Source organism: Helianthus annuus, chromosome 8, assembly GCF_002127325.2.
Source record: "Helianthus annuus cultivar XRQ/B chromosome 8, HanXRQr2.0-SUNRISE, whole genome shotgun sequence".
In the NCBI taxonomy this organism is placed as follows: domain Eukaryota; kingdom Viridiplantae; phylum Streptophyta; class Magnoliopsida; order Asterales; family Asteraceae; genus Helianthus; species Helianthus annuus.
The window spans coordinates 98422271-98436173 of NC_035440.2; the positions used below are offsets into that span (position 1 = coordinate 98422271).

The 13903-nt window shown below is 35.0% G+C and overlaps 1 protein-coding gene across 1 annotated transcript; it reads right to left on the minus strand.

Annotated features, from left to right (window-relative positions):
- Positions 1-3687: 3687 nt before the first annotated feature.
- On the minus strand, positions 3688-7427 carry LOC110873528 (dimethylnonatriene synthase). The gene is made up of 2 exons (XM_022122465.2): positions 4756-7427; positions 3688-4496 (listed from the first exon to the last, which is right to left on the minus strand). The coding sequence occupies exons 1-2, from the start codon at positions 5704-5706 to the stop codon at positions 3867-3869; spliced, it is 1581 nt and encodes a 526-aa protein (XP_021978157.1). The 5' UTR covers positions 5707-7427; the 3' UTR covers positions 3688-3866.
- Between the last annotated feature and the right edge of the window lie 6476 nt (positions 7428-13903).

A 13903-nucleotide genomic window follows, 5' to 3' on the forward strand; every position in this document is an offset into this window, starting at 1 on the left:
AGCTACTTTTTTGTTCACCTTCATTGTTGAACACTATTTGCTTTATATTAAGGTGATTTTTACTAGCTTGTTTGGTAGTCACATAGATCCTGAATCAAAGATCCAAGACAGTCAGAATAAAGTTGTTTCTACTTAATATAACCATTGAAAAAGAAATTTAGCTTATTACTAATAAGAAAAGTGTATAACCTTTTTTTAGTTAGCCCTCAAACCTCATCCGGGGATCTTGCCCCAGACCCCACCAAGGGGCGTTGCCCCATTGTAAACCCCCTAAGGTTTAGGGGCATTACCCTAAGAACCATTGAGCTTCCATGGTGTTAGAAAATCATAATAGTCTTATCGAGCATGTACTACATATCCTCCAACTCAAATCAATGGTTATTATCATTTCTAATTTTGTTTTTAAGCAAATATCGATTACCCAAAATTGCTTGATAACACTAAAATCATTAACCGTAAAACTTTAAGCAAACTCGTTATGAATGGTAAAAATTAAGTTAAAGATTTCATCTTAACGTATGCTTTTGTGTTGTTACAATAATACTCATGCTTCATTTTTACATGTATTTAAAGGCGTAATCACGCGTTACGACGGAGAGTTCAATCAGAAAGCATAAAATAAATATTAATATCTGTTCTCAGTATAGTATAGCCTACGCTAAGTACTAAAAAGGCTTTATAGAAAATTCGGAACGTTGAAAAAAAAGTTAATATCAATACGGTATCAATCGAAACCATAAAAAAACGATGTTGATATTGGTTTCTATACTATCGACATCAAAACCGATGTTGTTTGATGGGTATCGGTTAGATTCATCATGGCACCGAAATGGTTAATTTGCCCAATGTAACTTCTGGCAAAAAAAAAAAAAAAAAAAAAAAAAAAAAAAAAAAAAAAAAAACACTTTACTTCAAATACAAATGAAACTTTGAGAAAGAAAATAAAAAAAAAAAACAACTGTGTATTCATTAAAAATGGGGCCGTGTTCTGTGTCGACTTGTTTAGTGTTTGTTTGTGGAATATGAATGAAACGTTTTAGTAGTTAGTGTGATTTAATTAATTGTCTTTGTTTCTTTTCTCATATTCCTTATAATAAAATTGGGATTATATATTTGGTTCGATATTAGAAAAAATGAAAGAAAATGATTCGAGAATCTGCTGTAAACTCGTAAAATAAGTATGTTGGAAGTAAAGGGTTTATTAAAGGACTAGTTTATAGACCCATTTATTACATAAGTTGAATAAATAAAATATGTTACGTAAGTTAAAGATGATAAATATCATACAATGCTTAAAACCACCCATAATTAAGAAAATGTCAAAGTTTTTTCTTTGAAATTTACAAAAAAATATAATAATTTTGAAAAAAAATACACATATTAAGAGGCCAATATATACCGGATAATTATTGCGAATTATTATTAAATAATAAGTTAAGGATTATATAAAAACTAATTTAAACACTCATTTGATTATTTATCAATTTAATTTAAATACTCATTTAATTATTTATCTGTTTATAGTTTAAATATTTTAATGAAAAAACGAAAACAAAGACAAAATCCATGTAATCTTTAAAAAACTAGTGTTAAAGACCCGCGTGTTACAGCGGGCCTGTAGTTATATACGTAATTTTGATAAGCACACTGACCAAAAAATGAAATAATACCCACTTTATAGCATTGTAAGCCCGCTCATTGTGGCGCTAGAAACAACTCAAATTCAAATAAAATTTATGTTGAAACGTAGGAAACTTTTGGATTAACATAAAAATAGTATGTATCAAATGTTATTAAAGAAAAATAAAACTTAATTTAAAAAATAGAAAGAAAAAAATGTGTATTACATGAGTTATGAGTTGCACAAATTTAGTAGAAACAAATTTAAAAAGCAAATAACTAAAATTTCACCTTTTTTTTACCATTGTGAATATCACTTACATTTAAGTAGACCAATTTTAAGACCCATGTGCAAGGTGATTATTTTTAGTGTTATTTTGTTAACATAACAGTACTTGAACCAATAATTTCACATGAACTTAATCACTTTAATGAATAACAAAAAGAAATAGGAAATTGAATTGTGCTTTATTTAGTTGTACATAAGGCTATGATAACTTGTAAAAAATTGAACAGTAAAATACACTCACAACACCTTTTTACAAAATAATATAGGGAAAAAAAAGTTTAAGAAATTGATGCAAAGATAAATTGTGATAGTGTATAACAATTATATATATTTATATATTATTAAATATACCAATAACTAATAATATTAGAGATTAATCAAATATGTTAATATAGTATTAATTTAATGATGATTGATGATGATGATGGTGATAAAGATGGTGGTGGTGTTGGTGGTGATTCGAATTCTAGTAGAAGGAGGAGGAGGATTCGAATTCTGGGAGAAGAAAGAGAATTCGTAACTTTAGTTAATTGATTTGCAGTTTTCTATTTTCAGGTGGATTTAAAAGACACAATTGCCCCTACAATTTTCAAATCAGTCTAAATTAATAAAACATTTTACAATTTGGTCCCTATTGATCTCAACCATTAGATCACCATTAGATCAAAAGATCTAATGGCTGAGATTTTTTCTTACCCTTCTCACACTTTTTTTCTTTTTTACAGAAACCTCAATCATATTAGATATATTACATTATATATTAATAATATTAGAGATTAATCTAATGCATTAATAACTGTAATTTAATATATAAATGAATTAAATAAGATAATGACATATGGCATTAGATGAAAATAAATGAAATAAGTGAATGCCATATGACATTAGATGTATTTCTTTATTAGTATTAGATTAGATTAGATTTAAAAGGAAAATAAATTTCACTTAAAGTTAAGGGTCTGTTTGATGTGATGTAATGGAATGAATGAGAGAATGGAATGGACCAGGTAATGGAATGGACAACGGAATGAAATGAATCATTTTCATTCCATTGTGATGTTTGCTTACTCATATGTGAATAGAATGAATCATTCATTTGTACAACTTAATAAACAAAAAAAGACCAAGTGACGAAACACAATTTTATTAAAAATGACAAAGATATAATTGTCTCAATGATAATAATAATATATTAATGGTAAAAAAACTAATAATAAATTTTTTGATATATATTAATATTAGTATGAATAATAATATAAATATAATATAAGTCTAAATATAAATATAATAATAATAATAATAATAATAATAATAATAATAATAATAAATTTCTTTTCATTCCTTGAAGGAATGGAAAAAATAAACACCCACATACCAAGGAATGTAAATTGTTATATTTGAAAAGAGTTACATTCCTTTGAAATGCTTCATTTCATTACCACATGATAACCAAACATGTTTCTTTTCATTCCATCAGAATAATCCATTCCATTCCACCTTCTATTTCTTCATATCAAACGCTACCTAATAGTTAGATGGGGGAAATCAAAATATTTAATTTCAAATTTTAACAAATTTCATCTCTAAAATTTAAATTATTTTTCTCTAAACACTTAAATGGATGGAAAGGCTAATCTTAAAAGGGTCATGTTTGAGTTTAGGTTAACCCATTTATGTGGATGTTTAAATTCCTCTTACAAAAATTGGAATCCACGTTAATTTCAAAGAGATGATCAGTGCTACCATAGATTTATTGTGACAAAGTATATACACACCTAGAGTCAAAACCATAAACGTTGTATCATAGAAAGACAACTAAAATTCCATCAAGCATATGTTGGAATCCAATACATAGTTTGAAATTGCATTAGAGTCAACTTTCAACAATTATTCATTAAGGAATACTACATAGCAGATGTAACTTGTTATGATCTCCTTGCTTATCCAGCATAATGCACTAATTGATCTGATAGAGCTCCGGAGAAAGGCGTGGAGTCACAATAACTTCAAGTGGTTTCACCTTGGGCAAGGCAATTCCTAAGCCTTCACTCATATCCACAGGCTTTCCCATTGGTGTGGACAAGTCAAACCCTTGAAGTAGCCGAGCAAGTGTCAAGTGAATTACATGCCAAGCAAACATAGTTGCTGGGCACATTCTCCTTCCAGTGCTGAATGGAATGTATTCAAAGTTCTGACCCTGATAATTTATCTCTGAGTGCTCTTCAAGAAACCTCTCTGGTCGAAACTCATCAGGATCCGACCAGACTTGTGGATCGCGGTGTAGCTTCCATACATTCATGATCAGACGAGTCCCTTTGGTGACATGATAGCCCCCGATTTTGCAGTCCTCCAAGGCCTCGTGTGGTCCTGCCAAGGGACCGGGTGGGTACATTCTAAGTGTTTCTTTCACTATGGCTTGTAGATACACAAGGTTCGTGATATCGGATTCTTCCACCCATTTCTTTCGTCCCACATGGACGTCAAGCTCTTTTTGGGCCGCTTTTAGTATGTGAGGGTGGTTCAGTAGTAAGGAGAGTGCCCATGTCATTGTCAAAGCAGTGCTTTCTGAACCCGTCAGCATGAGAATCTACGAAAATCATACATTGTACATAGTTAAAATTCGGAACATTAATTGGCAGACTGCCTATTAACAAGCGATACCCAAAGGTTTAAAGATAATTACACGACATATAACACTGGATAATGGGCAGATATAGTAACCCCCTTCTGCTAGACAATCATATTAATAGTCTACATTTATGTGACTATATTAAGTAATTTGATGCAAATGTATTCTAAACGCGATTGAAACATAAAAATTGACATAGCAAAAATAAGTTACTAACCATTGTTGTTGCCTTGATGACGGTTTCTCGCCCATAGCCAGACATTTCAGCATCTTTGGGCAGGGTAGACAGCATCAGATCCATGAAATCTTCATTTTCATCGCTATCCGCCTCTTTTTTCTTCTTCTCAATATGTTCATCAAGCCACTTGCCTACAACACCATCAACCTCTTTAGCCACTTGCTTCATAGCTTTCACATGCCCTCCAATGTCCATCCATTCCAGATATGGAAAGATATCAGACACAACAAAAACGCCACTAACATACAACCCCCTCGTTATGGCTTGTTTCACATGTGAATCTTCGTTGTTGTTACCTTCATCGCTACAACCGTTACTAAATCTTTTCCCGGCTAAGATTCTTATAATGATATTGAAAGTTATGTGATCAAACCACTTGTTCATCTCCACTATGGATGATTGCTCCCCCTTCTTTAGGGACAGCAAAGAGAGCTCCTTAACCGAGTTCTTCACTTCTGAGTCGCGAACATTCTTGAACTTTTCAACGCGCTGGCTTGTGAAGAGCTCGGAAGTGACCATCCTTCGGATCTCTCGCCAGTAAGGTCCATATGGTGCGAGTGCGAAACCAGCATTGTTATAGACCATGTGACGACTAATCGCCATATTTGGTCTGGATGCAAAGTTTCTGTCATTTGTGGTGAAGCACTCTTTGACCATCTGCCAACTGCTTACAACTATTGCTCGACGAAAACCAAGCCGTAAAGAGTAAATCGGCCCGTAGTCATCAGCAATCTTTCCTAGGATCCTTGCTATTGGAGCTTGACCTCTAAGAAAATGAAGGTGGCCTATAATAGGTAATGCCCCTGATGGTTTTGGAGCTTCTAGCTTGGCACATTTCTTTGTGTTGCTTCTTTTTCTAAGATTGTAGGTGCAGGTTATAACAAAAAGCAGAAGCCCAAAAAATTGTAGGAATTGGGGAAAATTCACCATTTTGTACCTGTTTTCACTTGCTTTGTGAAGATAACCAAGACTTCACAGGTATTTAAAGTGAATACTGTCTAGGGATCCCTATCAAGATTGATTGCATTTGGACAATTTGGTAATTCAAAATATCTAACAAAATGACCTGTTGTTATTTTCTTTAAAACTTCTTAGAACACCCGCAGTGATTCAGATTTGGGCGTTTTTATGCCCAACCACGCCTGAGCTCGGCCCCCCTGGGCGTTTTTTGGAGAAAAAAACATGGGGCGTCCAATATTCCACGCCCTTGCCCCCATTTGTTTGTCCAATCACCCTTCATCTTCCTATTCTTTGTCCAATCAATTTTTTTATGGTTTTTTTATTTATTTAATTCTTTACACCAACATAATACCCACATCCCCACTACACCCATTTTAGAAAAACGCCTCTTTGCTGACTAGGACGACACGTGACGGACAACGTCCAAAGGTGGGACATTATTCACCCCAACCACTACGCATGGTCTTAGACTACAAAATCGACGTGTTTTCATCTTAGGTCGCATCAACACAGACATTGGAACTCTTGGGCCATACAAAAGTTAAGAAGAAATATATCAGCAAAATTATTAAAAACCAAGATTATTTTGATACTTGATTATTAATCTTCCTTTTCACTTTCAAAAACCAAATCATCATTTTAAAAAAAATATAAATTACTTACTTAAAATACTTTGAAAACACCAAAGTTTTTATACCTAATTTTAAATACATTTAAAAACTTTGTTTTTTCAATGATTTAAAAACTTAAAATGATTAACATTTATTTTTTAAAATATATAAAAACTAAATTTTTTATCAAATATTTTTAAAAATTAAAATTAAAATACTTTTTTGTAAAAAAAGGAAAAACTTATAATGACTAAAGCTTAACAAAAAAACAAAAGCAAAAAACATTAATCTAGCGTCACATCTAGGGGTGTAAACGAGCCGAGCCGAGCCCTGCCCAAGCTCATTTGCGCTCAAGTTCGGCCCTTTTGGAAAACTAATTTAAAGCTCGAGCTTAGCTCATGAGAAGTTTTCAAACTCGGGCTCAGCTCGGGCTCGACATGTTTATTATTTATTAAATATTTTACTTTTTATGTTTTTTAATTACTTAGATATACATGTATAATTATATTTTTGTATTCAAAATAATATATACTATTTATTTTTATCATACATTATATATAATAGTAATAGTAATTATTACATGGATATTTTAAAATATTCAATACAAATTATATAAATAAAAAGTTTGTTTAGGCTCACATAAACTCACGAACGACTCGGCTCGTTTACACCCTTAGTCATGTTAGGTTTCACTCCCTCATGTTCTTTTTGCGTGCGAAGACAAAAGAAAACTGCCAAAGTTATCGTAAGAGCATCTCCAACGGCTGGTCCACCGGAGAGGTCCGCTCAACAAACCGACACTCAAGCAAAGCTCCTTGTTGGAGGAGGTGGTCCGATGGAGCAGACCTGTTTGGTTTGAAAGGAGTAGGGACCACCCACTCACAATAGTTTTTTTAATGTAAAAAGTAGGGTGTGAGGTGGAGGTTTGGAATGGTTATTATTCTACGAAAAAGTAGAGTTTGGAATAGTGATGGTTTAAAATGATGTAACACACTTACTAGACCGTCTGTTGAGATGGAGGTGATCCGTTGTTGTGCATGCTCTAAGAACATGTTAGATTTGCACCATTGACGCAAGGTGACGACGTACTGGTCAATGATGGATTTTGAATAATTTCTAATTGTTTTTCACATGTTCAAAACGACAAAAGGCAATTAAGTTGAGATTTTATGGCCACAAATTCTACACTGTTTCTGGCCACAAATTGTACACCATTTGTACGTCCCATTTTCAATGGTTACGTAATTCTCACCATCACTGATAAATCATGTCGAGACTTTGACGTTTTCTGTGGTTTTTAATGTTTAATTTATCCGTTTACACGTGTCTGTCTTGATATTAAGTAAATAAAACACTTAATCAAGTTATCAATTTGGTGTCTTAGATCAACAAAATAAAACTGTTAATTTCATGCATGTCGCAAACCCATAAGTTCCATAACTACAAGTGTGAACTTCTAGCGTCAATACGAACCTAACATAGGATTCATGGCTTTGGGTTTCAACCTAAATATGGATTCATGTCTGTTTCCAACCGATTTCGTGAAAACATTTTAACTAAATGTGTATTATATTATAAGATAAACTTTTTTTAGTATTTTATGTTATAACATATAATTTCCAAAGAAAATAAGCACTAAGTTAGTTTGTGAACGTAATTGTTTTATAAAGTTAGTAGTTTTATTTTGAACTTTTTATATATTAATATAATAATTATAAGAGTTAACTGATGGGATGGTCTATGTGATTTGTCATTTTTTCATCTTTAATCCTCACCTTTTCAAAATAGTATTTTGGTCCCTATGGTTTACTCACTTGTCACTCAGGTAGTCCTTACACTGGATGAGCATTAAGTTATTCAGTTAAGTTAAGTGTGTGTAAAATTACAAAAACGTCCTTATTATTAAAAATAAAAATTAAAACAATAAAGAAGAAATATTATTAAAGTCAAGTAGCCCCACTATCTCTCTCACTATAAATATGCGACCAATAACAACCACTGCCATCCCCTCATCTTTAGTTCATGTGTTTTTTGCAAAAATAATGTCATTTTGAAAACAATTTCACAACTAATGCCATGTTGAAAAAACATTCAAAAATAATGTTATCTTCATTTGAAATGGCGACTTGTTGCACATTATAGGTGTTGTAAGAAACTCTTAGGGAATGTAAGAATTAATATGATTGGAACAAGTACAATTGCACATTATAGGTGTTGTAAGAAACTTTTAGGGAATTTAAGAATTAATATGATTGGAACAAGTACAATTTATGACAAATCGCTATTAGGAATGACAATCTAAGGTGAATCGCCATTTAGAATGGAGATTTCTGCAAAAAGCTATTTAAAGTGGCGATTTACTGCAACAAAGCCATTTAAAATGGCGACAACTTCTGCCACAAGCCATTTAAAATGGCAATTTTATGCAAAAAGCCAATTGAAATGGCAATCTACTGAAAAGGTGTAATTCTTTAAATTTGTGATAGACTTTCTAAGATATCTAAGAGTGAAGGCATAACAGTGTTAAAAAGAATCAAAGTTATATGGTGATTCTTTAAATTTGTGATATGATGATGATCTTTTATGATGATGATAAACTAAGAGTCGAAATTGTTATGTTAAGTGCCCGCACTTGGTTAGTGATTGTATAAATGATATATGACATGTCATAGGTTCTATTATGAACATATGCATGAAAACCACACAGTAAAATATCTTGTGACAACTTGTTTGCGTGTTATTTACTAGTTACGTGTAGGATTTGCGTGAATTGCATAAGCACACTAATAACCATATGGTTATCATAATAGGTCGTGGTTGACCACATCAACTTATAACTCATTTAAGTCTTACCGAGTAAAACCAAGGTGAGTTCACGACTCTTTACTAAAAGCATGTGTCACTGATTTGGGACAACACACTTATTTCCCTGGTTGGGGAAACACATACGGTACCCCTAGTTTGGGGCTAAACGCGCGTTCCTTGTTGGAACTACTGAAACATAATATCAACTGGAGGTGGAGTAGTACACTTGGACTAAACAAAAAACTCTATCCTGAAAGTCCCTACACATTATACCGATTAACTTACCGGGTTGGCAGATGGGGTATTAGTTGATAGCGCTATTAGGTTTGACAAACCTCACACCGTGATGGGAGCCGGGCGTGAACTATTGACCTTTCCTATTACATCAATGCGGATAGACATTGATGGAGGGCACAAAAACTTACTACGTCAGTTTTCGGTATCTACATAGTTTAGTTATGTGATGAGGGTTAGCTACCTGAGTCATACTTTTAACGCTTTTACATGTAAACTTACGCTTACGTTCTACACTTAACTAAAACTGTGAACCCGCCAACTTTCTGTTGACACACCACTACATGCTTTGTAGGTCGTTAGGTACAGCATGGGAGCTTGCAGCATTTGGAATGTCGTGACTGTAATAAAATTTTGGTTTTATATTTTATTAAACATTGTGGTTTTTAACTCATGTATGGGTTTTATGTTTGCTTCCGTTGTTGGTTTAAACTACGTTTTGGACATTTAAACCTTAATCCCTAATCGTATTAATTGCGATGGTTTTTTAACAACTTTAATATTTGTTCAACATGATTAGTGGCTTAATCCTGGTGAGTCGCACGCCTCGCTGTAAAATTCTTGTAAGCTGGAAAAAGGCATGCTATGATTGCACATAAAAATGCAAGAAAAGAAGAAAACCTTAACTACAGAAGCTAAGAACGCTTACAATGGTCCTTAGCATGAAGTTTAAACTTGAGAAAGCTTCATTGATGACCAGGATGCTCCAGATAAGTGTTTGAGAGTGAAAACTTGAAGTGTGCAAGTTCAAGAACTCAAAACATGGCCCTTTATATAGGATTTTGGATGCTCTAGGATCATTGCAGCTGTTATGGGAGGTCATCAGATGTTAACAAGTGTCCCCATGGCAGTAAAAACCACTTGCACAGTCCCTGGTATCGAAAAACTAGCATGCAATGGTGGTGGAAGGGCTGGAACATGCAGCTGTGCAGTGTTCTGTCGTTGGTGCCTCAGTCGCGGCCCGCGTAGACATTAGAGGAAGTCTACGCGGCCCGCGAGGACCTGCTATTCCGGTAAAAACTTTCCCAGCTTTGCAATTTCATTCCTTGGTCCATTTTTAGGTTAGATAACTTTCATTTATTGCACTATTAACCCCCATAGTTAACTTTTAAGAGTCTTGGGTCAAAAATAAACATCTTTAAGCTCCTGGTTAGTTATGAGATCACCCAAAAGGTCTTATCTTCAAACGTTGACGCTTTTAACCCTTCATGTCTTGGAGTTACCATTTTAATCATTTATATGCATCGAATCTTCATGAAATCAATATCCAATGTCTATGAGATTATAATAAAATATTACAATGCTTCGGGATCGTTAAAAGGTCATTCAGAGGTAACATTTAACATGTTGACACGTTTAACCCCTATGCCTTGTAATTTCTAAATTTAAGCACAAACGGCTTCTTACGTCAGATATTATACTTAACAAAGAATACGGACATCGTGTAGGGTCAATCAGAGGCACAAGTTTGGCATGTTGACACTTTTAATCCTTCACATACATCTTTACACTGTTTGACAACTTTAGTCCCTCCAAGTTATCTTTTTACATGATCAGTGCTTATGACACGTGTCATTACCCTATTGGACATGATTTTGTGAGGTGCTACATCCTCACCCCCTTAAAAGAAATCTCGACCTCGAGATTTACTGAAATAAATGAGGGTATTTTTGTTTCATCGTGGATTCAACTTCCCACGTATATTCTGGGCCTTTGCGGGCATCCCATTTCACTATTATGATTGGTACATGCTTTCTTCGAAGCTTTTTAACCTGTCGATCCTCGACCGACAAAGGTTTTTCAATAAACTTCAATCTCTCGTCAATCTACACGTCCTTATGCGACATTGCTAGCGATTCATTGGCTAGACATTTCTTTAAGTTGCAGATGTGGAACACATTATGTATTCCACTAAGTTCTTCAGGTAGATTCAGCTTGTAAGCTACTGTTCCGACACATTCGATGATCTCGAATGGTCCTATGTATCTTGGGCTCAGCTTGCCCTTTTTGCCAAAACGCATCTCCCCTTTCCAGGGTGACACTTTGAGTAGCACTTTATCACCTACCTCGAATTTCAGAGGTTTACTCCTTTTATCCGCGTAGCTCTTCTGCCTATCATTGGCAGCTTTCAAATGGTCACGGATTTGAATGATCTTATCCGTCGTCTCGAGGACTATATCAGGTCCTGACAGTTGTTTCTCCAACTTCTGCCCAACAAACTGGCGTTCTGCACTTTCTTCCATACAGGGCCTCAAAAGGCACTGCTTGGATACTTGAATGATAACTATTATTGTATGAAAATTCAATCAAAGGAAGATGGCATCCCAACTTCCACCCAAGTCAATAACACAAGCCCTGAGCATATCTTCAAGCGTTTGAATTGTACGCTCGCTTTGCCCATCCGTCTAAGGATGATAAGCAGTGCTGAAATTTAAACGAGTGCCTAAAGATTGCTTAAGCTTTTCCAAAAGTGACATGTGTATCTAGTATCCCTATCAGAGATAATAGATACCGACACTCTGTGGAGAGATACTATCTCATCCACGTACAGCTGAGCTAGCTTATCAGAGCTGTGTGTTTCTTTAATAGGCAAGAAGTGAGCTGACTTGGTCAGCCTGTCGACTATAACCCAAATAGTATCATTCCCGTGCTTTTTCCTTGGTAACTTAGTGATAAAATCCATAGTTACCATTTCCCACTTCCAAGTGGGAAGTTCAGGCTGTTGCAGTAAACCTGACGGCTTCTGATGCTTGCTTTATCCTGTGCGCACGTTAGACATTTAGCCACATAAGTGGCTATAGATTTCTTCAAACCTATCCACCAATAATTTGCCTTTAGATCCTGGTACATCTTATCACTGCCTGGATGGACTGAATATTTAGAACTATGGGCTTCTTGGAGAATCACATCCCTAAGTCCTCCATGGATTGGAACCCAAATTCTACCATTTAATCAAAGGATTCCATCTTTGCCATAAGACAATTGATCAACAGTTACGCCTAACTTTTCATTCGGAAAGTTAGTCTCCAAAACAGCTTCCTTCTGAGCGGCTAACAACCTTTCATTCAAGTTGTTCCTTAATTCGATGCTTTTAGCGTTGATCCTTATTGGTTTAATCCTTTCCTTTCTACTCAAAGCATTAGCGACCACTTTGCCTTTCCAGGATGGTAGCGTATTTCGCAATCATAATCATTCAGAGTCTCCATCCAACGACGCTGCCTCCTGTTAAGATCTTTCTGGTTAAACAGATGTTGAAGGCTTTTGTGATCTGAATATATTACACATTTTGTTCCATATAGATAATGCCTCCAAAATTTAAGTGCAAATACAATGACACCCAATTCCAAATCATGGGTGGTGTAGTTCTTTTCGTTCACCTTTAATTGACGTGAAGCATAGGCAATAACCTTGCCTCTCTGCATAAGCACACAATCCATACTTGTGTGCGATGCATCGCAGTAAACAACAAACTCTTCAATCCCTTCTTGCAATGTCAACACCGGAGCATTGCTTAATTTCTAATTGAGGATCTCAAAAGATTCTTGTTGCTTGGGACCCCAGTCAAACTTTACATTATTGCGAGTTAACGAAGTTAGAGGTGCAGCAATCCTAGAAAAGTTTTCAATGAAACGACTGTAGTATCCTGCTAAACCCAAGAAGCTGCGAATCTCTGTAGGTGTTTTTGGTGCTTGCCAATTCATAATCACTTCAATTTTAGCGGGATCCACCTGGATACCACGCTCACTTACTACATGTCCAAGAAATTGGACTTCTCAGAGCCATAATTCACATTTAGAGAACTTCGCGTAGAGCTTCTCTTGTTGCAGAAGTTTAAGAATACACCGGAGATGTTTTTCATGATCGGCTTGACTCTTGGAATAAATAAGTATGTCATCGATAAAGACAATGACAAACTTGTCTAGATACGGCTTGCAAACGCGATTCATGAGATCCATGAATGCTGCAGGTGCATTAGTGAGCCCGAAAGGCATCACTAAGAATTCGTAGTGGTTATATATTGTTCTGAATGCAGTCTTGTGTACATCTTCGGTTCTGACCTTCAAGTGATGATATCCTGATCTCAAATCGATCTTTGAAAAGTAACTTGCCCCTTGAAGTTGATCAAATAGATCGTTGATCCTGGGTAATGGATATCGGTTCTTGATTGTAACTTTGTTCAGCTCTCGATAATAAATGCATAGACGCATTGATCCATCCTTCTTTTTCACAAATAGAATAGGCGCTCCCCAAGGGGACGAGCTAGGTCGAATAAAACCCTTTTCTAATAAATCATCCAACTGTGTTCTTAATTCTTTCATTTCAGTCGGTGCCAACTGATAAGGTGCCCTTGCAACTGGTGCTGCTCCAGGAATGATATCGATCCTGAATTCCACTTACCTGTCTGGAGGTAAACCAGGTAATTCTTCAGGAAAAACATCTGAATATTCAGAAATGAC